The sequence below is a fragment of the Plecotus auritus genome, assembly GCF_963455305.1.
Source record: "Plecotus auritus genome assembly, chromosome: 5".
Classification (NCBI taxonomy): domain Eukaryota; kingdom Metazoa; phylum Chordata; class Mammalia; order Chiroptera; family Vespertilionidae; genus Plecotus; species Plecotus auritus.
This window is the reverse complement of record NC_137776.1, coordinates 122,010,654-122,038,645: the sequence shown is the minus strand read 5'-3', so window position 1 is coordinate 122,038,645 and position 27,992 is coordinate 122,010,654. Positions and strand designations below refer to the sequence as shown.

The window sequence follows — 27,992 nt, the reverse complement described above, 5'->3', positions numbered from 1 at the left end:
TAATATGCAAATGGTCGTTACACCATGAAGCGTAATGACCGACCAGGTAACAACCAGATCACAGATCAGCAGGAGGGTGGGGCAGAGAGCTACAGGAGGGGGCAGGGCTGCAAGCTATGGGAGGGAGGTAGAGGGGGGAGCTACAGGAAAATGGGGCAGCGGGCAGAGAGCTACAGGAGGGCGGCAGCGAGCTACTGGCTACAAGCAGGTGGCAGAGAGCTACAGGAGGGGACAGAGCAGCAAGCTATGAGGGGGCGGGGGGGAGAGGGCGGGGGAGCTACAGGAGGGCGGCAGCGAGCTACTGGCGAGCTACTGGTGCACGGGTTCGTATGCAGGGCTACTAGTAGTGTCATAAGACAAAAATACAAAGCAGAGTGGCAGAACAAGAGGCCAGTCTAGGTCTTGGAAGGGACATGGCTATTTCAAACTGGCACAACCTGAGAACAAATTTTCAGGAAATTTTTACTCATCATTTTCCCAGGTTACTCCTGCCTAGATTATCTCAGACAAGATAGTTATGTTCTACATCAAAATCTCCTTTTTGTCTAAACCTATAAACAGAGCCACTACTGTACATGGTTGCCCAGATTGTACCCTGCACAAGGATGCTTGGTCAACGGGATGAGAACAAGCTGAAATCCAGCAGTGCCACTCTAGGCATGCTGTGTTCCTTTGGCCGAGCTTCATGAGGCAAGGAAAAATGAAGGCACTTATTTCTAATTTTTCCAAAGACAAAATAGGCACTATATGTGTAGACTTCTGCCAATAGAATCCAACCAAAATCTATCCCTGAGTCACTAAGAGCTTGTATTACGACTGAAACTCGTGAGGTTAACTAGATTTTTATTATACCTCCACTTTTTCTCTAACTGTGGTTGAGTGGACTTGTTTGTTTTATGGATAGGGCATTCTTATTTTACTCAATATTTCCATTAATGAAGCCTTTTATATTTAACCATTTCACACTACCCATAGGCCTCCAATCTACCCTATAAGGGAAGGGAAGGTGAGAATGACATTTACAAAATTGACAACATCTACAAAAACAAGTTACAAAAAAGAATGTAAGTTACAAAATCTACCCCTACAATGATCTATATTAAAATATAAATTTTTCCAAATAACAGATCTAATATGGCCCATACAGTCACACACACACAGATAAAAACTAGACCATTATACTTCTGTATTCATAACCATTAAGAAATCTCAAATTTTCCATTTACAGTCTTTAGGCCTTAAACCAGTAAGTTTAATTTTGAAAAGCTGGGAGCCATAAGGTGAAAAGAATATCACCACCACCACCAACAAAAATAAAATAAAATAAAATAAAATAACACTTTATTTTTAACTTCCTAACTACCAAAATTTTCATATCAGTACTCTGAAGTGTGAGTTTTTGAAGAACAAAAATAAAGGAACTCGCAGAGTTTAAAACCCATTAATTTATGTTTAATATATTAAGTAATAATATAAACATTTCTTGGGATCTTATCTGTATAAACAATACAATGTAAAATACAGTAGTTATATATTATTTGCTGACTGCTTAACTATGTACCAACATTTTATTTAATAATATCAAGTTGGGGGAAGGGATATTATGCTTCCTTTAGATTTACACTAACCTAAAGCCCAGGGTAAATTAGCAGCAGATCCAAGAACTGAATCGGTGCCTTCAGCTTTACAGTCAAACCTTCTTTCTCTCACACAATGCCTACGTCCCTTGTGGGGATCATTAGATTAAACCACCTACCATTTATTCTCACTCCTCAAAAATGAAACACAAATATCTATTTCAAGAGTCTCAGACATTTATTTTTAAACTGCAACCTTCAGATCCTTATCACTGTCAGGTTTTCTTACAATTTGTGGAAGAAAAATTCAGAAAATAAAATGTTATTCATAGCTTCCCTCTTCCTTCTCTACCCACTACCCCCAAATTGTTTTTACTTAATGATATAGATTATGAACCCCCCAAAATATCCAGTGGGGATAGTCAAAATAGATGGCTATTCTTCTTTACATTCTAGGGTAAGAGAACAGACTCAGATTAGATAGACTTCAGATGCAGCTTTGAAACAAGTGTAGAATGAACTACCTGAGCCCAGAAGGGAGAAGGAATCTGAACCAACGGATTTCCATTCTAGAAACACTGACCTGCCTCGCTTTTTTTTCATTCAGCCTTCGCTCAATCGATGCAGTAAAGGTATTTGAGCTTGGCACCGGGTGAAGAGGGTGCTCCTGTTATTCTCCCTCTTACCGAAAAGGTAACTAGGTAGCTGAGAAGGCAGGAAAACTGTTCTGTAACACACAGCTTTTGGTGCAGGCTTTCAAAAGTCTGTAACTATCCCACGATCCCCTTATGTGACTGACTTTCAGAAGACATTAAACCATAACATGCTGAGTGACATAAATAACCTTCTACTCCCATGACCAGGCTTTCCCTAAAAATGCACGAGGTCAATGTCACATTTGGAGTTAAGGCTCACAATGTTGACAACCTATTTATCATATATATGTACATTTTACTGTCATGATTTAATTTTGGGAGAGAACCAAAGATACAGAAAGGAGAAAAAACCAAGTATGACAGAAAATGAACCTCAACCTCGAGAAACCACCAAGTAAATGAGGCGGCCTGCTTGATCTTAAGCTTATTCAAATAAATCACCTTTTATTATAAGTGCCGGTGAAAAACAGCAGCATCCTTTTATTTTTTGAGGCAGAAGATCACAAGATGACAGCTTTCAGAAAATAACGAAAAAGCATACATGTTCCAAAACAAATATCCAAAAATTCAATGAAGCTGTCCAGTAACAGCCACTAAAAGAATATTTTATTATTTTTCTGAGTCATTTTAAAAATAAGCAGCCTGTTGAGATGAGGTTGCCACAATAGCCACTTATATTTTTAGAAGCCAAAGTTTTGACAAATCAGTTCCTAAGAAAATAATTTGTTACATGTTGAAGAAAGCCGGAAAACACCGATCTTGGTTAAAGAGGCTTCCGTATCTTTTTGTAAACTCTCCAAATGGAAGTATGTGGGAAGACTACCCATAAATTTAAGTTGAAACTGAAACACTTAGAATATTTCCAATTTCAAATACATTAAAACATGGTCTTTGACAGGAAATGAAAATGGCTTTTAAACATATGAAAAGATGCTCATTATAACTCATAAATGAAAAGTGAATTAAAAATGAGATATCATTTTCACTCATCAGATTGGGAGAAATTTTTTCATAGGATCACCGTGTGGAGAAGTAGGTATTTTCTCACATTGTTGTTTCAAGCGCAGAGTAGTATAACTTCTTTGGCAGACAATTTGTAAATGTCTATCAAAATTTAAATTCCACTTCGCCTTGGAGTCATGATTTTACTCCTAGGAATGTATCCTACGGATACACTCATCCATGTACACAAAGAACTATGTAAAAGGTTATACAATATAGCTCAACCGTGGGCAAACTACGGCCCACGGGCCAGATCCGGCCCGTTCGGCTGTTCTATCCGGCCTGCGGAGCCGAAAGAGCGGAGGGTTCTCTTGCTCTCCCCTCCGCTCCTTTACTTTGAATTTATATTAGTTCACACAAACACTCCATCCATGCTTTTGTTCCGGCCCTCCGGTCCAGTTTAAGAACCCATTATGGCCCTCGAGTCAAAAAGTTTGCCCACCCCTGATATAGCTTCTTTGGTGGCCTGAAGGGAGACTCAACTCAGTGTATGTTATTTTGTATTGTGTGTGTATTTACCTATTCAAAAACATTCAAGTTTTAGGGGGAGAAAATGTGGTCTGTACCATTTATAAATTAGCAGGGTTCAAAACTTCCTTGTAAAAGGAAATAGTAAACAACCCTACACAAAATGCATTCCAGAACCCTGTGATAAAATGCTATGTTCCGATGGCTTGACACAGTGGTATTAGAGAAAGCTCCTTATCATAAGATGCCTTTGGCCCTTTAATAACCAAAGCACCTTGTTGGGGGACCACAGTGGACTTGAATTCCTCTTTACAATAAGCAGAGTTTCAGAAAAATTCCAATTTATTCCTTGCAAAAACATACTACATATAAATGCAACTGTCACTCTGAAAAACAGGACTGCATTATGCTACAGACTTAACACACACTGTAAGCACACTCCCATGTCATCTCCAGCAAATCGTGCCAAATGGGCGTCTGAGATGTCCTATTGAAACAGGTGGTGTCTGAACGGAATTGGATTTCTGCCTATAAAAACCCTAGTTTTAACAACTGCTGTGGTTAGTTTTAATTTTCAGTCCTCAAAATTAACTGCTTGCCAGTGATTCAGAAATAGACTGAACAACATGTTTAGACTTTGCCTTGTTTAATTGAGGGGGAAAAAGAAAGAAAAAAAGTAGGGGGGAGGCACCAACACCCTATCACTATTCCATAAAGAAAAATAGAACCAAAGCAGACCACTTGATTTTCAGGCCAAAAAAATGGAGCAGCTGTAAAATAAACCCAGTTCTCCCAAGATGCTTGTCCCCTTTGTGCCATATATTTTTTTTTTTTTTAATTTCAGAGAGGAAGGGAGAGGGGGAGAGAGAGATAGAAACATCAATGATGAGAATCATTAATTGGCTTCATACCCCCTACTGGGGATCAAGTCCGCAACCACCTTTGACCGGAATAGAACCTGGGACCCTTCAGTCCCCAGTCTGACACTCTATCCACTGAGCCAAACCCGCTAGGGCCCCCATTTGTACTTTTTTAATAGAAACACAACCTTGCTGAACATAATACTTCTTCTAATGGCTTTAAGAAGCTTTTAATTTGTTAGAAATTTAGAATTAAGAAAGACACCATAGGCTAGTGTGTGTGTGTAATTTTTTTTTTTTTTTGAGAGAGAGAGAGAGAGAGAGAGAGAGAGAGAGAGAGAGAGAGAGAGAGAAACATCGATTTGGTGCTCCACCTATTCATGCATGCATTAGTTGATTCTTGTATGTGCCCTGACCTTGGGTTGAACAGTCTAAGCAACTGAGCGCCATGGCCTAATCTTTAAAACTAAAATAGATCCATCGAAGTGCTGGTCACACTAACTGGTGGTAACGATGTTTTCCTGTGAATATTTCTACAGTTGCTTACCCTAAAGAATGAACCTTTTTCACTGTACCTTTACTTTGTGATATGAAAGTGGTTAAAGATTGGGTGATTGTCTAAACCAATAATCAAAGGACAAGGAACCAAGGAACAGGGTATCTACCACGTGCCACACACCATGGTTATACATTCCCAACGAGGAAAAGACTGTCTCGTCCATTTCACAGATGATAAACTGAGATTTAAAAAGATGTACTAATTACCTAAAAATCGATAAAAAATAACTTTTTACTCATCTGCTGATTTCAAAACTTTTCCAATTTTATCACACTCCCTGCCAACAGGAAACCCAGGGAGGTGAAGTCAGTATAATGACAAGGTTTAGTTAGATGACATACACTTATCTATATCTTTACTTTGCCAACACCCGCCTCTCCCCCTGAAAGAAACTCATCCTCTTTCAATGGAATGTAACAGTTGTCAAACCCTTCTGCAGTGTTTCAGTAGGACTGAGTTTCAGTTCCAACAAGATAGGTGGGGGGGAGGATCTATTGTGACCATAAAACCTTTCTGAAAAATCCTGATATCCTGAGGAATATATTTGAAAATCACTCAAAAAGCATTCTCAGTTCATCTTTTAAAAAGCAAGTAGAAATCTCTCCGTGGAATTGAGAGGTGCTCCACTTGATCCTTTTGGTTAAAATTCTGGAACAAATTATATCAAGTCTTGCCCTCAAAAGTGTATGGCTCACTGTCCTCTACCCCTCCTACCAACCAAAAATTAAGATCTCAAAATAAAAGCAGTCTCCCACCAGAAGCTCTCAGGTTGTTCTTTTCCATTTCCTGACCCCAACTTTCTGTCTTTTTCTTGCTTAAGGCTTGACAGGAGCTCGGTCCTAAACCAAATCTACACCTTCCCTGGCAAGCTCCAATAAGGTCTCTCATTTAGAGAAACTACCTTCAGGGTTTTGTAAATGAAATCATTCTGCATTTCCATATTCTCAGAAAATAGTGCTTAAATCCAAATGTGCCCTTCCCACAGACGTTTTTCTTTTAAAGCAATGATGTACTTAATATTAGGGAGTTGTTTAACAGAAGAAAACAGGATACATTTTTTCCATGGAAGAAGTACACCAAGATTTCTCTGAGACTCTTTAGAAAAAGTTGCAACATTTTTTAAAAAGTCAGTGAAAAGAAGGGAATGTTATTGATCATCCCTTCCCCCCCCCCCCCACGAAAGGTTGTCGTTTACCTACAGGTTTATAGATTATGAACTAGAAAAAAATCTGCAATTTTTCAAGATTCTTCTGACAAAAAGTTCTTTGGAATCATTTTTTTCTAAGAGTTGAAAATTTTTCTAAGATGATGCCAGCTCTATAAGCAACCTTTCTGATCTCTTGAAAAGCCAACATTTAATAGTGCTATGTATTTTTGGTTTATAAGAAAAAGGTGCAAGAGAAAACGCCATAACCAAAAGAGTAAGTTTACTGTATTTATGCCTCAAGCTGTACATAATAATTTCACAAAATACATAAGAAAGGATTAATATTTTCCATTAAAGGTAGAATATATACAGATCTATGTCATAGATTCAATGGTTAGGTATAAGAAACATAGCCCATCCTCCACTTTCTCACCCCAAAACCCAGTGGGGAAAAAGGCTTATCTGAAGAGACACAGCCATAAAGCAATATTTCTAATAGACACCAAAATCAAAGAAAAAGCAAAAACAAAACCTTAGAACTACATCAAACTAAAAAGCTCCGTACAGCAAAGGAAATCATCAACAAAATGGAAAGGCAAACTATGAAATGAGAGAAAATATTTGCAAGTCAAATATCTGATAAGAGATTAATATCCAAAATATATAAAGAATTCATGTAACTCAACAGCAAAAAAGTCCACAACCCAGTCTGATTTTAAAATGGACAGAGGAACTGAATAGGACATTTTTCGAAAGAAGACATACAGATGGCCTACAGGTACATCAACATTACTAATTATCAGAGAAAGGCAAATCAAAACCACAATAAGATATCACCTCACACCTGTTAGAATGGCTGTTATCAAAAAGACAGTAAGTGGTCCTGAGGATGTGGAGAAAAGGGAACCCTTGGATGTTGTTGGTGGGGTTGTATATTGGTGCAAGACACTATGGAAAACAATATGGAAACAATTTTCCTCAAAAAAATTAAAATAGAGCTACAATATGACCCAGCAATCCACTTCTGGGTATATATCCAAAGGAAATAAAAGCAGGACATCAAAGAGATATGTGCCTCTTATGTTCATTGCAGTATTGTTTACCCAAGATATGGAAATAACCTATATGTCCATCAACAGATGAACAGATAAAGATGTGTGTGGGGGTGGTGAGTGAATGTAAATAATTAAATATTATTCAGCCATGAGAAAAAGGACATCCAGCTATTTGGGACAACATAGATATCACTTACATTTGGAATTTTTTTAAAAAGCTGAACTCATAGAAACAGAGATTAGAATGGTAGTTACCAGGGGATGAAGGAAAAGGGGGGGATGTTCAGTTTTAGATAATTAAGTTCTGGGAATATAATGTACTGCATGGAGATTATAATTTATACTATTGAATTACATACCTGAACTTTGCTAAGAGAGTATATCTTAAATATTCTCACCACAAAAAAGAAATGGAAATTATGTGACATGATGGAGGTGTTTGCTAATGCTATGGTGGTAATTATTTTGTAATATATAAGTGTATCAAATCAACACACTGTATACCTTAAACTTACACAATGTTATACATCAATTATCCTATATAATAAAGAGCTAATATGCTAATTAGACTGGACGGCAGAATGACCTTCCAGAATGACCAGTGGGCGGGGGGCAGGGCCGTGGGGCCACGAGGCAGCTGGGGCTGCGATGGCCTACTCTTGCATGAATTTCATGCATCGGGCCTCTAATACCTTAATAAATCTGAAAAATATTTCTAATAGAACCAAAATGGTTCATAAGTCAGTGACACAATGATAGGCTTCATTAATACTACGACAATGATAACTAAATATCCGATAAAAATAATACAAGTTAGACAAAAATATAGGTAAGACAAAAAAATGTTTGTCTCACATTTCCCTAAAAGACTAAATAAAATAATAAGAATCTATGAAATTACTTTCATTTCAAATGAATTTTTAAATTTAAATTTTACCATAAAATTCACTGGGATCAGTCCCTTAAAAAATTTGTCAAATAACTGGTGTGCTTGAATATTTCACATTTCAGCTTATTATGTTATAGTTGTCAAGACATAATCTAAGTCTAATGGGAAAAAACTGTGCAGGCTTCAAACAGCACTTAAAGAAACACAAAGAAGGAAAGTTGGAAGTCAAGGAAGATAATTCTGAGATAAAGGCTGAGTTGAGTAAAAGACAGAAATCTACTAGAGACCTTATCAGGAGGCAGTGCTACACTCCACTGCATTATCAATGACCTGTAACCTCTGCTCCAGCTCACAAGCAACCCTTGAGCACTCTGGGTCTAAGTGGTTGTTTTAAAAAGTTCTCGTGTCATATTTACTTTTTCCTACGACCCTTATCAGAAGCCTGATGCACTCAAGCTCCATAATTCACATGCTCCAATTACCTACCTAACTGCATACCCAAGAGGAATAATCAGAAGCATAAAATGCCACCCCATAAAAAGAAAAATGAGAACTAGGATTTAAAATGAACCAGTTCATTTTTAAGGGCATAGACATAGATAAATAGCATCAACACTGTGCTCTTGGTAACTATAAAAAGAATATAATAGAGTTGCTATTTTTATTTTTTTTAAAGCACCATTTCATTAATAAATATATAATAAATCCTTAATTTTAAAATGAGTTATCTCCTATCCAAGTAATAACCTGGGCCAACTGTGCTTAGCTTCTTTTTTTTTTTCACTTGTTAAATTACACTTTATTATAAAAGATTATATAACAGTTTGTTATAAAAGATTTACAAATTTGACAAATTTTTAAAAAATGAACATATGTGTATGTCTTTATCTGAACATTCTATTCTATTCCAATGATTTACATTAACACCTGTCTTTACATTAACACCATATCGTCTTGACCACTGTAGTTTTAAAATAAGTCTTGAAGTCAGGTAGTGCAAGTCCCCCAAGTTTTCTGAGATCAGATGAGACTGGGCATGTACATGGGGGGTCAAATATATAGTGACAGAAGAAGATTTGACTCTGGGTGGTGGGTACACAATGCAATATACAGATGATATATCATAGAATTATACACTAGAAACCTATACAATCTTATTAACCAATGTCACCCCAATAAATTTAATTTTAAAAAATAAAAATTGCCCTAGCTGGTTTGGCTCAGTGGATAGAGCATCAGCCTGCAGACTGAAGGGTCCCAAGTTCAATTCCGGTCAAGGGCACATGCCTGGGTTGTGGGCTTGATCCCCATTAAGGGACGTGCAGCAGGAGGCAGCCAATCAATGATTCTCTCTCGTCATTGATGTTTCTATCTCTCTTTCCCTCTCCATTCCTCTCTGAAATCAATAAAGATATTTTTTAAAAAAAAAAAAAAGAGAGAGAAAAAAATAAAAATTAAATGAATTGTATTGCCAAAGCCCATTTCTTCGTGGAGATGCATTTCCACATAAAATACTATAAGCGGTGATTCATTTCCAAAGCTACTAACATAGTACAGTACTGACTGAATTGTGGTAAAAGTACTTGCAATGCCTCAAATGCTTATTTTATTAGTAGTTCAAGTGAAAGTATAGGAGCTTGGCAAAACAGAACTCCAAAAATGGATGTCAGGGATTCCATATAATCCAAAATGTTCACACAAATATATTTATGGGTGATTTTCTTAAGAGAGGGTCTACAGCTTGTCTGAAGCTCTCAAAGTAGTTGTCCATAACCTCATAAAAAGAAGGAACTTCTGTGCTGTATAAAACCCAGCTCTTTCAAACAAAGCCCTCCAGTAGATTTTACCAGTGAAATGAGGCATCTTGAGGAGTTATGGTCTACACATGCTCACATACAACAGTAATTTCATGTTGCAAAACCATCAAAAACTTTCCAGAAAAACGAAGTGGATGAAATCCTAGCATGAAGAACACATTTCAACATTTTATGGGATCTGAACTGCCAACATAAGATGACATAGGAAGTTCATCTGAGCTAGAGGCTGATGAGCCCAATAGTACCCATTGTAAAGTAGATTTTGACCAGTCAGTAGTGTTTGTCTCTCAGCTGACTTACCCGCAAGCAAATATGTCATAATGTTTATATTTGTAAGAAGTCACTTAAATTTTTTTTTTCTTGTCCTAGACCAGTGGTCGGCAAACTGCGGCTCATGAGCCACATGCAGCTCTTTGGCCCCTTGAGTGTGGCTCTTCCACAAAATACCATGGCCTGGGCGAGTCTATTTTGAAGAAGTGGCGTTAGAAGAAGTTTAAGTTTAGAAAATTTGGCTCTCAAAAGAAATTTCCATCGTTGTACTGTTGATATTTGGCTCTGTTGACAAATGAGCTGCCGACCACTGTCGTGGACAAAAATTTACCACACTTTAGTTACTATTATCTTTAAAAGGAAAATCCATCTTTTACCTATATATAATTCAAGCAAATAACAATGTGTATTTAAATAAGTCAAACATGTAATACAAATGAGTATACCTTTTCGATTAATTTTGATCATGAATTTTTGCACAATAACTCCTTTTTACATAACTTTTAATGTGAATTTCAACTTTACCCAAAAGTTTCTATAAAGTAATATAACAAAAGCCAGATACTGTTCTTTTCTTAATTGAGGATAGTTTATTGGTTTGGACTTTTTGTTTCAATAAATTTGAATTGCACACACTATAAGGCTATTCTAATCAACAATGTAAATTCATATTCATACCTACTTAAAATGTTATTGTTTGCTTAACTTTTTATCTCAAACCATGAGTCTACAGCTAAGCCATATGTCACTTTATCGCTTTTACCTCTCTCAAAACACGATTATACTTCTTAACACACTAGCAACTACTTTTTCATTGGAAAGATTTTCATAAGACAATGCCACTCACCCCTCCTGCCTTCAGCAACTTTCTTCTAAAGTCCTCTGTGGGGTTGTTGAAAGTTAACTTTTCACAGCGGAGGTGATTCACTGGTGGATGGCCTTCAAGATGCAGGAATAGGTCATAATCAAAGCGGACTTTCTTAGGTTCTTCCTAGAGGTTTAAAAAAATTAAGAAAGAAACGAAAAAGTTAGACATAAATAGCAATTTAGAAAGCACAGATTAACTCCTTGTAAGAAACAGAAAAGATGTCTAACAGCTATAATGTCAAAGAAATACGGGAGAAAAAATTACCATGAAATTATCAACAAAGCAAAAGAGAAATATCTAATAAATTAGTTTCTTATGTTAGGGGAAAACCAAAAAGAATAAACTCATCATCTTTCCTATAAGCTTTCAAGTGGTATGACACCACCAACACAGCCACCCACCTTGAAAAACTAGGACGCCCCTGAAGCCACAACTTCCCATTCCCACTCTACCTCTCCACTCCCACCATCACCCCCCGCCATTGTCTCTCCCAAATATTTCTTGAACAAGCCCTCTAAACCATATCGTGTGGACCCTGAGAAAGAAGATACTTACTAAGAAGGGCTCCTAGTGGCTAATTGGGCTCAAATTTTTAAAAACAACCTAGTAGCCATTTCTACACAGGGGCCTCTCACACAAATTGCACTTCAAGGAAAAGCCTGCACTGAACTGCCTGCCTGCACTGTGTTTCTGCCATCTGAGCCAACCCTTATAAAGGAGTTCCTGGAATCCTATTTCAACCAATAGGACTGAGGCTTTCCCCATCCCATTGGAGCTGCACAGCTATAGCCCCATCAACATCTTCCCCAACCAATCAGAGCAGCTCTATTCTGACCCATCAGGAAAATGCCTTTTGGGTCAATTGAACTGCAAGGACTCGGAGTCCTCACTTGCATGAAGACAAATCAATCAGGGACCAGGAACCAGGACTTCTGTCTATATAAGTCAGGGCCCTATGACTATGGGAGTGTACTTTCCCTTTCCACCAAAGATTGAAGCCTGTGTTTCCCTGGCTGAGCTAAACACCGAAGATGTCTCATGGGAGCCAAGTGGAGCAGACCAGCACAGACCAGGGCAGACTGCTACAGAAAGGAGCAGGCCAGAGCAGTGCAAAGCAGACCAGCAGGGAGTGGAGCATAGCTGTCCAGGGGGAGATGATCCTGGCCCCCCAAGGCTGCCTCACAGTCATGCTGTTTTCACAGCTGTGCTGTATCACTATTGAGCTGTTTTGCACTGAATACAGTTTCCTTCTTCACTGCACCACAAATTGGGGATTCCTGTTGGTATTGAATTGGTGCCAATGACCATCAGTTGACATTGTCAACCTCTAGGACACACTGCCCTAACTACACCTTTCTCTAATAGGTCTTCGTACTTTAGGATTATTTTCAATTTCTCCTTCATTCAGGCCTCAAAAGTATCTACAGGGTGGGGCTAAAGTAGGTTAAAAGATGTTCATAAATTTCTATGATCAACTGTAAACCTACTTTTGCCACACCCTATATATTAAACAAAAACTTTTCCATTTTTACTACTTGATTAAAATTTCAAAAGCTTCCAATTGCCACTAGCCCAAAAATTTAACCTCACATGAATGTCATATAAGGGCTTTCATAATCTGGCTCTTGGGTCCATTTTCCTGAACTAGAAGAACAAAATAGCATCATATCCAAGAGAACACAATAATGAGAATTTCATGATACTGAAGTTCTACTCTTGAGCCATTACTTTAGTTGGCTAAACATTTAAACCTCTCTACACACTGATTCTTTAGCATCCATGGGGAAATAAAGACTGTGGATAATAATAACAGTAACTAATATAAACTTTAACATTTATTTCATTTGGACCAGTGGTGAGTTGCTTTACAGATTAAGAAATTAAAGCACTTAGAATTTGTTATATTACTTTACATAAAAATTCCTTGTGCATTACAGATATTAACCATCCCATGAAATGTTATAATTTTTTTCATTTGCCATCAGCTTTGCCATTTTTTGTGTTTTTATAGCAACTGTTTTTTAATAATAGCTTTAGTGAGAATAATTCACAAACCATAAAATTCACCCTTCTAAAGTGTACAATTTAGTGGGGTTTAGTATATACATAGAGTTATGAAACTATCACCACTATCTAATTTCAGAACATTTTCCTCACTCCAGAAATAAACTTAAAACACATTAGTAGTCATTCCCCATTCCCCCAGGTACCACTAATCTACTTCCGTTTTTATGGAGTTGTCTATTTTGGACATTTCATATAAACACATGAACATACATAAAATATACACACAATATATAATTTTTTGTGACTGGCTTCTTGCACTTAGCATAATGTTTTCAGAGCTCATCTATGTTTTAACGTGTAACGTGTACTTAGTTCCTTTTATGGTCAAATAATATTCAGTTGAATGGTCCACCAGTTTTTTTATCCACTTATTGGTGGACAGACACGTGGGTTGTTTCCACTTCTTGATGGCTATGAATGATGCTGTAATGAGCATTTGTGTGCAAGTCCTTATGTGAACCTGTGTTTCCATTTCTTTTGAGTATACACCCAGAAGTGAAATTTCTGGGTCATTCTATTACTTGGTAACTCTGTGTTTAACATCTCCAGGAACTGCCTTACTATTTTCTAGAGTGGCTGCACCATTTAAAAATCTTACCAGCAATGTGTCAGGTGTTGGTGGTTTTTTCATACATTAAAATGTTACACAGTCAAACAAAGCAATGTTTCTCTTTACCAGAGTTTATTATATTACTAACACGTGATGAGACAAACTGATTCGAACCCAGTTCTTTTGACTCAAAAGTCTGAGCACTTGAAACTGTCAGAATATACCTACAAATTCAATGTTTCCAACTCCTCGTCCAAACTTCCCCAGATCATAGTCTCCACTCATTTGCTCACTACCACTTCACTTCTACTACCAATTCTGCATGAAACCTGCTCGCCTCTTTCATCAGGATGCCATTCTTTCCTGACTATGAGCTCACACTTAGTATCATTCCTTCTCAGGGTTCCTCGCATTTCCCTTCTTTCTTCATTGACCCATACATAGCCTTTAACTTTTGGCAAAGTTCTCCAGGGAGATGACACCCATTCATAGGGAGTAGGTTCCAACAACATGACAGTGACCCCACCCCCATCTGTATCCCTAGTCCAGCTCTTACTTGGCCATGTGCATGTGTTCCACAGTCTACTCACATCTCCGCTAGGCTGACCCGCAGCAACATCAAATCCATGCATTCTTTTAAATTGAAGCTACATTCATCTGCCCTTTCTCCTATACGCTATTCCTAGGCAAACAAAAATCCTAATTGCTTGCCAAGGTTAAAATACATAAAAATCATCCCCTATCCTATTCTTCCTTCTCGCTCACTTATCACAGTAAATTCTCTCCAACTTCTGTTTAGTATTCCTTCTCAGGAACTCTCAGATCTATCCCCTTTTCTCCAGTTATAACCAGTGCCTTAGTTTAGACCTTCACCATTCCTCACCTGATCACTTCCCTGTTTTTGAACTTACCCTATTCTACCTCCCCCAGTGACAAGAGAGTGGTCTTTCTAATACAAAAATTAGATTACATCTTTTCATTGATATAAAAGCCTTTAATGAAGTATCATTTTCTTCAGGATAAAATGCCACTTCCTTAGAATAACCACCATAATCATATAATACCATCCCTGCATTTATTTCCTTTGTTCTCTTACTGCACCCTATCCTGCTGTTACTTTGCAGTTCCTCATTAATGTGCATCGCCTTATTCACTCAGCCTTTCCCATATAGTGTTCCCCAGGCCTAAAATGACTTCCCTCCCAGGATACCTCCCTCCCTTGCCCACCTAATGAAAACTCATTATTCAAGACCCAGCTAAAGCATGGAATTCTCTGAAAAGTCTGCTTAACTCTCCAAATAAGACATCTCTCCTATATCATTGCTTTATTAATGTAATTATCACATTGAATTATGATCATTGTTCATTTACCTGTTTTCCTCTAAATTGTAAAACAGTCCATACATCCTTAGAATTTATTTTAGAGGGGGGAGGGCTTTTTCCTGCCTTATAATTTCGAGTATAAAGCCTTTTGGAAAGACATTTGAGAAATATCAATCAACATACTACATGCATATGATACCCTGACCCAGTAATTCTCTTTAGAAGTTTTATTCCCTTGACTTCATTTAATCATTCTTAACTATTTGATATAGCCTCTCCATAGGTAAAATTTATGTCAATGTAGACAGAGATTAGCAGGCACATAATATATCATACTTTAATATTTTTCTGTTACTTGCCTTTAATTCACTTAGCAATTTGCCTTTTCAAGTCAGTATTTTAAAATATCTGAGTTGTATTTCTTTGTAATGATATAGTCACCTGCAGATCATTTCTATTTTTTTTTTGCTATTATAAACAATGCTACCACGAACATTGCTGAATATATATATACTTGTTGAGTAAACTCTAAGGATGAATAAAGTGATAAATATCCAAGCCATGCAATATTTCAATGACTCAGTTTCCTTTCCTTAAAACTAGGAATATTACTTATGTCTCAGTAGTTCTTGTAAGCCTCCTAAATGATGCAATATATGTAAATGGCTCAGAGACTGCCAAGGACAAAGTAAGCATTCAAATATTTAACTACACAGAAATAGGTTACTGTCAGACATGCTCCCAAAATATAAAGTAAAAAACAAACAAAACAATAAATGGGTGTATGGGTAGCAGGTCTGTAGGGAGGTGATGTACCAGGAATGTAGTCCATTAGGAGATGGGCTCAAAAAGAAACAAAAAATACGAAAAACAAATTTGATCCCGTCATTCATACATTCCTGTTTGTCAGGATAGTTTTCTTATAGCTTAATTAAAAGTGAATTATCCCTTAATCATATAAGAGATTTTTGCTGGGCCTTCGACCCATTGAAAAAGCCAGTGGGACACTGTTGCAGTGTGAGGTACTGAGCATGAGAGAGGGGCTCATCAGTGGTTCTCCTACTTCACTGTGCATGAGAATCTCCTAGAAGTTTAGCAGATATGCAGACTCATAGAACCAGGAGATTCTGCTTCAGGAGACTTGGGATACAGCCTGAGAATCTCACTTCTAGCCTGCTCTTCTTGGGTGATGCTGATGTTGCTGGTACAAGGACCGCACTTTATGGAGCACTGGCTTGGTTAACATGACATCCTATTAGCTAGGTTCCTTTTAAATAAAGGTGGGGGGGGGGAGGTGGGAGTGAATTATTTCACTTTTGGGCAAGTTTTAGAAACTATGATTACTTTGGAATAAATGGAGGGAACAGTGTCCTTAAACATAACATAGCATTTACTAAGTGCTTACATATATTTGAAGTGTTATTCTAAACACTCAGCTTTACGGTATCTAAAGGACCTACAGTATTTATAGGATCTAGCCAACCTTATGGGGTAGATACTCTTATTCTATCGCCATTTTATAGATATGAAAAGTGATCCCCACAGAGGTTGAGAAATTTGTCCAATATTTTATAGTCTGTATGTTTTGCCACATTTGTTAACTGTTGGAAGCTTTTAAGTCCAACAGAATCCATAATATCTCAAGTTGATATAATTGTGTATGTATATCGTATGTGTGTACAGCAGCTAAAGATGACATATTACTCTTTGTAAGTCTAAAAATTCTAGAAATATGAAAATGAGGAAAGGTGTATTTCACTGAAAAACCATAATTACTCTTTTCTATTTTAAAAACATATTAATCTTCTTTTTCAATAGAAATCACTCTTCTCTTAAAAAGAACATTTAATAATTTCATATAATCTGACTTCATATAATTGAAATTATCTTTTTCTGGCTACTCCCTCTGTAATTAAGGGGAACAATAGCTAAAATTCCTAGAAGACAAATTTAACTTATTTTAAAATCATCTAGAGATAGAAGGGCTTATGAATCAAAATTATTTTAAATATCATTTGGTTAATGAAGGATCGTATACTGAAAAATTAATGGGTAAGGATTACATACCTTGTTTTTAAAATAAACCTCAATTGGCAAAATGAAACCAGCATACCCAGATTCTTCTACTTTGTAAGGTGGATCTTTGCACACTGAAACATTAAAAAGAGAAAACAGGTGAGATGAGAATAATAGACCAAGAGACAGTTTCCTTCCTTTAAGAAAAAAAAAAAACATTCTACCATCTAGATCCGTGGTCGGCAAACTGCGGCTCGCGAGCCACATGCGGCTCTTTGGCCCCTTGAGTGTGGCTCTTCCACAAAATACCACGGCCTGGGCAAGTCTATTTTGAAGAAGTGGCGTTAGAAGAAGTTTAAGTTTTAAAAATTTGGCTCTCAAAAGAAATTTCAATCGTACTGTTGATATTTGGCTCTGTTGACTAATGAGTTTGCCGACCACTGATCTAGATTATACTCCATTTTCACAGCCCTTTGCCAGGCCCCCATCTGCATCTCTGATCTATCCTTTATTTCTTCTCCAAAATCTATAACAACTTTTCCATGTAAAGAAAAATATGTAAATTATTTATTCAAATCTTGATGGGAAGAAGGTTATCAGTCAACCGTGGTCATTAATGACTTTATTTTAGTTGTTATCACCCTGCCCTGCTTTAGGGAAACTGAGGAAAACTCCTCCTGGCCCAAAGCGTGAAAGTTTGCTAACGCAAGTACTACTTATGTCTAGTCTTTGATGTGAGTCACTCCACCCTTAAACTCCTCACTTCTCTGAGATATCCTGATTTCTATGCCTAAAAGTGGCAGGACCCCCTCCTTCATTCGAAAATCCCAAATCCGCAGTCTCCCAATGTTATTGGTGCCCATTAAGTCACTATTTCTCACTTTCCCCAAATATGAATGCTTATTGAAATACTGTTATACACATAAACACTTAAAATCTATTCACATCATACAAATATATGAGAAACAATATGGCTTTTGTGTTTCTTATGAAGGAAGGCTATTAGAAAAGACTATTTAGGTAAGCTCTTGGGAAATGAGAGACACCCTAAGAAGCTAAATATAATTTCATCCCACTAAAATTTCCACCAAGTCAAAGTCAGTGACAAGCCAACTGGAATCATTCTAGTTAAGACTGCATTTGGCAATATCACAAAAAAAGTAAAAACGTAATGCTGAACATCAAGGCCACACACCCTGGTAGCCCAAGCCCTCTGCAACAGGGCTCTGGTCTACCTTTCAGCCTTCCTCCTTTACTCGCCCACCAAACCCCTCCTGTGCTTCATCCAAATGCATCAGTTCCCCTCAAATATGCCCAGCATTTCCCAACTGTGCCCTATCCTCCTGTTTTTCCTTCCATCACACCTTGATGCTATTCTTAGCATCCTCTGCTAGTTCAAATCCCAATTTCTTCACAAGGCCTTTCCAGACCACAAAGTACTATCATCTCTTCTCCTTTTACCCTCCCAAAGCATTAACTGTCTGAACCACTGGTTCGATACCCAATGGAGTTCCTTATTACTATATATTCAGGAATTTCATCTGTAATTTCCTTTCATTCCTCAGAGACCGAAATATTTACCTCAGGAACATAAAGAGTGTTAAGGGCTCAGGCCTAGGTGGCCATCCAGGATCCACCTCGGACTAGCCAGGCCAAGCTCTATAAAATTACTCAAATCTCTGAACCCCACGTTTCTCTTCTGGACAGTATAAGGATTAAATAGGATGATGTACGGAAAAGACACAGCACAGATCCTGGAACACGAAGTTTTCAGTAGTGACTGAAGTGAGGCAGGAAACCTAACCTGTAAAATCTAACATGTAACCTTTTTGGCTAAAAAGAGAAAGGAGGCAGCAAGTAGAAAGCCCTGGATTTGGGTTAGAAGACTCCAGTCCACAGCCCTGGACTAAGAATTTTCCAGACAACTTCCATTTCCTTTCACTTTAAAAGAGAATACAACATCTACACATCTCTCAGCATGGCCGTCAAAATGCAAGAAAACCACATATGTGGGAAAATGTAAGTGTGAGGCATTTTTATTACAGACGACCATGATGATGTACATGAAAACAGGTTAGACATTCCACAAGTACAAATGTGGTTACAAAGAGGTATGCTGAAGATAGGATTTTAACATTTGACTTTCTCCTTTAGTCCACCTTAGAACCAATTCTCCAAACTGACATCAGAAGTTAATCAGGAATGAGGGATCTCACCTGACCTTACACGTTTCTCTAATAAAATATGAAAAAGCACAAGAGTGACTTGGTCCTTCACCCACTGACCACCTGCCAACCTGTCATGAATATTCAAATACCCTGAACATTGAAGGTGGGAGTAATGCTACTAAATGCACTGAGCACCCGCAACCGCACCGCAGCTAGAAGGCTAGCATTATACCCACAACCTTCCCGGGCTGCAGAGCCCCTTTTTAGAACAGCAATTTCAGTGTCCAGGTTGTTGGGATTAATCATGCCAATGTCGTTTGAAGGAAGTTTATTCTGAAGGTTGCTGTACATGCCAGGAGTTATAGCTGTTCCTCTATACACCCTTTTGTATAATTCATTTTCTCTATTCTGCATGCAAATTGCTCCTATTATAGGAAACAGCTGTTAGTGAGCATATCTCATAGCTGAAAGTCTTAGATTTTTCTACCCTCTAAAAGAAATGATGTTATGTATTAATATTCCAGAGAAGTCTGGTATTATAAGAAACTGTTTACCAACACATACCTCAATTATTTTTAAATGAAATACTTTCATAAATAACAATGAACAATGTCTGAGTTCTTCATTAGAAGCAAGCAATATTTTATACACAATAAACATGCCAGAAAATCAGTAGCAATACAAAAACAAACCTACAGTTCTGACTGAAGAAAGTCAAATTAGGGGAAATAGTTTGCTTGTTTATTTGTTCGTGTATCTTATAACCAGAATCATTAATATGAGTTTCTAACCCAGTTCTTAAAAAGAAACAGGAGTTAAAATTAAGAAATATTTTAGCCACTAGGGATAGTACATTAGACACAAAGCATTATTTTTAAACTAGTAGAACCACATTTGGGATCTCCTTCTGTCACTCAACAACACTTCTTCATTAAGAATCCCTTTGCACAACGGTGGTATCATAGACAATTAGGTTTCTCTGAGACACAATTATTGCTCATTGAGGATCCCTTTTCTTGGTCACTGCCCATTCTGTTACCTTTATAAGATCTAAGCATCTAAAACCCTTCAACTAATTCTTCCTCTCAGCTGTTCAAGAATTAGATAATCCCTAAGAGCTATGTAATAAAAGGCCAGGTTTCAGAAGTTGTTGAAGGGATATTCATCTTTGGAAAGCCATCAAATTTTTTTAGGTGACAATAAAATGGGAAGATTAATATTCAATCTTTAAACTGTGAAAACTGATTCAGTAGAAATCACTGAAAACTCTTCTTCCTGTCAAAATCTGGCCCAAAGGTTAACTCTTCCAAGCTTCTCTTGTTGCCCTTATCAGGCTGGTGGGTAACATTCATTCACCTTTAAGACTCCTCCACTAGGCAGAGCCCCTTGAGGTCAGCCACCCCATCATTATTCATATCTGTAACTCCGGGCGCTAACATTGAATCAAGTAATAGGTATTCAACCAATGTTTGATGAATTGAATTTTTTCAAGATTCATGCCACCCTTCCCCAAATTACCCTGGCTAAATAAGTTGCTTGCCATAAGCTGCCGAGAGTTGATATGAGCCCATGAAATCCTTCTGCAAACTCTCTACCATCACCATAAACCTTAAAACATTGGTGCAGGCGATAGAAAGTGTTGCCACAGATGAGTCTTGTCTTAAAAGGTGAATACCCAACGCTAACTGGTTCTAATTCTGATAATACCAAATTTTAGGAAACTGAGTTAACAGATTGGGCCAGAAGATCTCCAATGTCATTTTTTTTTAAATATATTTTATTGGTATTTTACAGAGAGGAAAGGAGAGGGATAGAAAGCTAGAAACATCGATGAGAGAGAAACATCGATCAGCTGCCTCCTGCACACCCCACACTGGGGATGTGCCCGCAACCAAGGTACATGCCCCTGACCGGAATCGAACCCGGGACCCTTCAGTCCGCAGGCCGACGCTCTATCCACTGAGCCAAACCGGTTTCGGCTCCAATGTCATTTTGAAACTAACATTATATAGCCAGAAATAACATGTCTCTTCTCCTCTCCTTCCACACATCACTACCCGTGTACCCCAAGGCTCTAACTAGAAGACATTTTCAAAACTCTCTGTCTAAGAAACCACAGGTACCATGTAGCTCTAACAACACACAACACCCCAAATTCATGCCTGAGAGGAACAGACCAAAGTTTTTGTACATAATGAGTAATTTTTCCTAAAATAGCCTTTCAAAAATAATGGGCACAATGGAGACCCATATGAATAATATGCAGTATGATGCTAAATATGTGCATTGACCACTAATATATTTAATTGTTTTAAGTTGAGCAGGAAAAGTACACAAAATTAAAACACATAAAACAGGGAAGGGGTCATGATTAAATTAATCTGGAATAAGTCAAATCCTTACTTACTACCTGAGATTTTCAATATTCTTCCTTTAGGAGAAAAGAGTTTCAAAAAAGAGCTGTGCTTAGTACAGAGAAATAAGTGTCTCTTAGATGAATAAATAAATGTATGCTTATATAATAATCAAATATAAAATAAATTAATTCATTAAGAGATCCCACATAGCAGCACAATTTATAATAGCTAAGATTTGGAAACAGCCTAAGTGCCCATCAGCAGATGAGTGGATTAGAAAACTGTGGTACATCTACACAATGGAATACTACGCTGCTGCTGCTGTAAAAAGGAAGGAACTCCTACCATTTGCAACAGCATGGATGGACCTGGAGAGCATTATGCTAAGCGAAATAAGTCAATCAGAGAAAGATAAATACCATATGATCTCACTCATTTGTGGAATATAATGAACAACATAAACTGATGAACAAAAACAGATACAGAGACAGGGAAGCATTGATCAGACCATCAAACCTCAGAGGGAAGGCAGGGGAGGGTGGGGGAAAGGGGGAGAGATCAACTAAAGGACTTGTATGCATGCATATAAGCATAACCAATGGACACAGACACTAGGTTGGGGTGGGGGGATAAGGACACATATGTAACACCTTAATCAATAAAGAAAAAAAGAAAAAAGATACCCATTTTTAGCACTAGATAAAAAAAGAGGAAAATATGAAACTCTTCTAGACCCATAAGACCCTCATTTAAGCTTTAAAAAATATCATTAGGCAATAGGTGTTGTTTTTTTTTTTTTCCTAATCCTTAGGAAAACAGCTGGTGGACTCCTCTCCAGAACCTCTCTCCAGTGTGTTTGCTTAGACACTATGATTTATGTTCATCTGAATACTTTTGTTAAGGACTTGGCCCAGTTGCCCATTGATAATTATTGGTTTTACTTTATTTACTGTGCAGGACCCTTCAGGAAGGAAACAACAAACTCTCTTTATACATAGACTGGTTATTACCACTGCCTTATGACAAATGTCCCTTCCAGCTTAAGCATTTTGGACTCCTTCTTTCCTGCTCTAGTGCCACCACATCAGCCCCCATGAATAGTGAAAGAGGGTGCTGCATGGTCCATGTCTCTGCCCCCAACTGTTCCATGTGAGCATTTGGAAGTCCAGGGCAAGTATCCAGCTGTATGAGCACTGCCTTGTCACTGAACATGGATGGCCAAGCCTTTACACTTGTGACACGAAAAGAACAAAAAAATCAACACTTGGGTTTGTTTTTATTTTTATGAGCGGCGCGCGCGCGCGCGTGTGCACACACACACACACACACACACACACACACACATTCTATTGTTGCTTCTATTTAGCCCATTTCTAAACAAAACAAACAAAAAAAAGGTTTTTCCCCTTTGTGTCACTTCCTCATTTCCCTGGAAAAGGATTAAAGATAACATCAGGCAACTTTTGAGTCCTATTATTGTTTTTACCTTGTTGGTATGGAAAATAGCACAATAATTAATAAATAATAATACAAGAATAAACCCTGTATTTCACATACTCACAGCTGTAAACCAACTTTAGTCCCACCCTTTATATATGCTATTAAGCCCATCCTCGATTTAATTCTGTGCTTTCCAAGGGCTGAGGTTGTGTCTCAAGCCTCTTCTCACCACTGAACCCAGCCCCCATTTATGAACTTGAATTAATGAAACATAACTTTAGTATGAGCTTCAAAAGAAGAGACAGAGCAAGCCTGGCAGTTGAGAAGAAAGGTCTGGATGTCAAGGAAAAAGTATGAAGGCACTGGAAAGTAAAGCACCATAGTGGATTAGTCAGTATCAGCAGAAACAACAGAAAATAATGAAGAAGAAAAAAACAGGTAATATGGATGAACTTTATACTTATACAGAGACCCTCATACTACAGCTACTCAGGGAGTCCAGGTGGGTAAAAATGGATTACATATATAAAAGAGGGATTATTGACTTTGAAATGGTTCAGAAAACTCGAATAGGAATAAGAGCTCAAGATTCCACATTGGTCATACTGAAAAATCTTAATGACACATAAAAATGACTTCATTTGTCAGTAACTTGGAATTTTTAACTAATAGACTCAGAATATTCCTAGCCTCTCTCTTCAGAGGGGAAAAAAAATGGGAACATATTTTTAAAATATGTGAACATTTTCACTTTTCTGAGGAGTTACATCATTAGAGTTAAGCAAAGCCCATCTAGCTGAGGTTAAATCAATACATTTCACCTTGAGGGAATATAACTGAGATATTAAATTAAGACCATCATCACAATCATTTCTTCAAGGAACATATAACAAATGAGCAAACAAAATGCATAAATTGCCCAAAACTACATAACATTATGAGTTGTTAGGAATATTAAGTATAAGTCCTCAAGCTTACATCTTTCACTAAAATTGGTTAACACTTACACCAACTTGCCCTAAATTCCCTCGATATAACTCAATATATGGCATTTCTTCAAGTGATCGGGCTAGTGCAGTGGTCGGCAAACTCATTAGTCAACAGAGCCAAATATCAACAGCACAACTATTGAAATTTCTTTTGAGAGCCAAATTTTTTAAACTTAAACTTCTTCTAACACCACTTCTTCAAAATAGACTCGCCCAGGCCATGGTATTTTGTGGAAGAGCCACACTCAAGGGGCCAAAGAGCCGCATGTGGCTCGCGAGCTGCAGTTTGCCGACCACTGGCCTAGTGGAAATATACTTCCAGGCTAATGTTATGGGAAAGGAAAAAAAATCTATATTTTCACATAAAGTTCCATCTAGAGACAGATTTGGTTCTTTTCTTGAGAATTACTCAAATGGAGAAATCTTAAGATTTCTATCTCAAGGAAGACCATCATTTCTTTTTAAAAGTTAAACCTTGGGCAAAGTATTTTTTTAGAATACTATATTTCAGAAAGTCCATCTGGAAAAGCAATATTAGCTACATGGAAAAGGATCCTGTATTTGGGAGGAGCATCTTTACGCCGGTGTCTGTTACTACAGCAAAGAGCCACTTCACCTGGGGTGGCGAACACAAAAACCAATATACAGATGATGTATTATAAAATTGTAAGCCTGAAACCTTTATAATTTTATTGACCAATGTCGCCCCAATAAATTCAATTTTTTAAAAAGAAATTTAAAAAAGGAAAAATAAAAGCTGAGCATTGGGGGAAAAAAGAGTTCTTCTTTATGGCTTTTATTGTTTATCAGATATAAAAAGTCATTCAAAAACCCCATTTCCTAAAACAATCACCTCATGATGTCTGGAGGGAGGAGAAGTAAACGATCCTTGGGACATCCCTTAGGCATCTAAGTTTTACCCCAAGTTTTACACTTGGCCCAGCTATCACTAAGACCCGTGCTGCTTTTTATTTAGAAGGAGAGAAATATCATCTTCATTTATAAAATTAACCTATCTTCTCATTCATGTTAATTCTTTTTTTTCTCAGGTAGTAGCCTAATTCACTCAACCCAACAGGCACTATATAATCATAGGGCTACAAAGGTAAGGTGGAGTCCTGATCTCAAGCAGATGACACAGAGATACTGTCATCTAAGTGCAGATTTTATTCTAGGGACTAGAGACAGAGCAATAAACATGGCCGACCTGGTACCTGCACTTATTAAACTTATGTCCACTGTTGGGAGAAAGGGAAGGGGAGGAGGAGAGAAGAAAGAGAACACACATGCCAGAAAATATTGAGAAAGGAAGTATTGAGTAATTAGTGCTGCAATGAAAATAAAGCAGTATTGAACAAGAAATGTCCCGGTGAAAATAAAGCAGGCTCACGTGAGGAGACTGGGGAACTCCTTCTTATTTTAGGTTAGTGTTCCCTTTCTGAGGAGGTGACATTTAAGCTGAGATCTGAGAGGGAAAAGGCCAGGCAGGGGAAAAGCACTATTTATTTTGCTTACAGAGGAAGATGTGTGAACTACCTAAAGAAAACCTGTCCTTATATTTGCCTCCAGGGCTGCTCAGCCCCTTACCTGGTTTTTCCTCTCTAATTGAGGTGAATGCCACTTCCTCCCTCCTGAACATTTCCTCCTTATACTTCTCTTCCATTGTAAATTCACCTTTTAACACCCACATAGGTTTGGCTATTATGATTTCACAATCTTACTTCTCAAATCATAAATTCTCCCCAATGCTACAAACTCCCAAGAAAGCAATACATCTACTTATAAAATCTTCATTACAATTCTTCATTATGAAGGGTTTTTTTTTTAAATATAATTCTTGGGAATTGTACAACCTAATATTATTTGAATATATTTTTATTGATTACAGAGAGGGAGAGGGAGGGAGAGAGAGAGATAGAACATCAATGATGAGAGAGAATCATTGATTGGCTGCCTCCTGCATGCCCCACACTGGTGATGCAACCCACAACCCAGGCATATGTCCTGAGTGGGAATCCAACCGTCATCTCCTGGTTCATAGGTCAATGCTCAACCACTGAGCCATGCTGGCTGGGCTGTACAACCTAATTTTAAATGATATACTTTTTTTTTTTTAATTATGCCCATTGAAATTTTAGAGCTCCTGTACACAATACATACAGAAGGAGGAGTCTGGACTAAGACGCACCAATCACACAAAAAAAGCAGTGGCTTTCAGTGAGATTTGAGAAAAAGAAAGATCACAAGTGCAAAGCTATATGCTCAAGGGGAGGGAAAGAGAGCTGCAAGGGAAAAAATCACGTGGCTCAGTAGGGAAAGGAAGAGAACAAGAGTGATGACCTTCAAAATATCAGAATACAGAAACTACAATTTTCTCAAACACATACTCATATTAAAGGGCTATTTTTTTAACCGACATAATTTTTTCTTCTAATAAGACCACAGTATATAAGAGCCACTTTTAAATGTGTTACACCCACCTTTCTTCCATAGCTCACAATTCCATTTTTAATACTTGCCCTTTAAGCAGAGGACAATGAAATGGTTTTATACACAAGAGAGATATCGACTGCATTAGGATGATACAAGTGGTGATGCATTGTAAAATAATCAAATATAATAAGTCAAAGATCAGACCCATTTCCCATTTTTTTGAAAGATACAGCAGCCTGAGATCGCCACAACCTAACTTCCCAGAAAACACCAAAAGATAATGATCCAAAATAAGTCAAGGGCCCATTTTTTTCTCTTCTCAATTTTTGCTTTATTCCATTTTCAGTAGGAAAAACAAATGCTTCCAGGGAAGTAATCAAACTGTTCTAACTTTAGAGGAAGGATTAGAACAAGCTTTCTTTTCAGCATTGTTTGAACTCTGCTTTATTTTTCTGTTTAGCACTTGGCACAGAGATAGGATATATCCTAAGTCTCCTAATTGACTTAAGTTCCATTAGATGTTACAAATGAAGGCAGAATGAGGGTGACACTAATATGAGGGCAACTGTTTACCCATAGTCATACAGGAATGTGGTTCCTGTTTAGCCTGACAATCTCTCAATCTTCTCAAATAAATCAGAGAAAATCCTGTATCCCCACCCTTCTAAAGCATGGGTTTTCAAACTGGGTTTCAGGAAAACCTATCCCCTTGCAGTGTGTGTTAGCCATGTAGGCAGTTTGTATTGCTTTTATCAAAGCAATAGGGTGTTTGCCCCCAAACAATGAATTAAGGTCCCTTAGAATTATGTGGGGAAATAAAGTAAGCCACTGCTCAAATAAAATCTGAAACCACTGTTCACAAGGATGTTATAAAATTTTACCTATATCATTAAAGTAAATCTACTTTTACAGAGTATAATTTTTTGCTTGCTCCTGTTAAATATAGTAATGATCTGTTTCCTCCTTGTCCTGCCCATAAAAGTGAGTTACATCTATTTCTCAGATTTGCAGCTCTGGCTAAATAGAGACAGAGGTCGATTTTTACAAAATACCTTCTGATTACCAAATGCAGTGCTAATTTCATGGTACTTCTCAGGAACTCTGAATTCCAGGAATTACTTAGTAGGGGGAAGCAGTACAAACATAAATGAAAGCAAAATCAGAACAAATGCAAAAACTGTAATAGTCAACATTATAGGTGGGAACTCACAAACTGGAAAGCTTAGGGAACAAAACCTGGTAGAAGCAAAGAAGGACTGTCATTAGGTTTAATTTTAGTTTGTTTAAAGAAAGCAGGTATGACGTTGGCCAAAGGAGAAAGAAAAAAGAAATGTAATGAGTAGTAATGATTCCAGAAAGAGCTTAGGAGAAGATTATAGTACAGGCTGGAGTATAGGAGAAACATTCTACTGATGGGTAATTGAATTAGGTATTTCTTTATGAGATACTAAGGAAACAAATTTTATAAAAGGAAGATTAAA

The 27,992-nt window shown here is 37.5% G+C and overlaps 1 protein-coding gene across 4 annotated transcripts in view; it reads right to left on the bottom strand.

Moving 5' to 3' along the window:
• Nucleotides 1-27,992, bottom strand: part of MLLT3 (MLLT3 super elongation complex subunit) — a 268,703-nt gene that overhangs the window by 94,555 nt on the left and 146,156 nt on the right. For all 4 annotated transcript variants that reach the window (XM_080668721.1, XM_080668724.1, XM_080668722.1 and 1 more), the window contains exons 3-4: nucleotides 17,176-17,258; nucleotides 11,148-11,291 (exon numbers count right to left, since the gene is read on the bottom strand). In XM_080668721.1, the coding sequence (XP_080524847.1) occupies nucleotides 11,148-11,291; nucleotides 17,176-17,258 (227 nt within the window). The remainder of the gene's footprint in view (nucleotides 1-11,147; nucleotides 11,292-17,175; nucleotides 17,259-27,992) is intronic.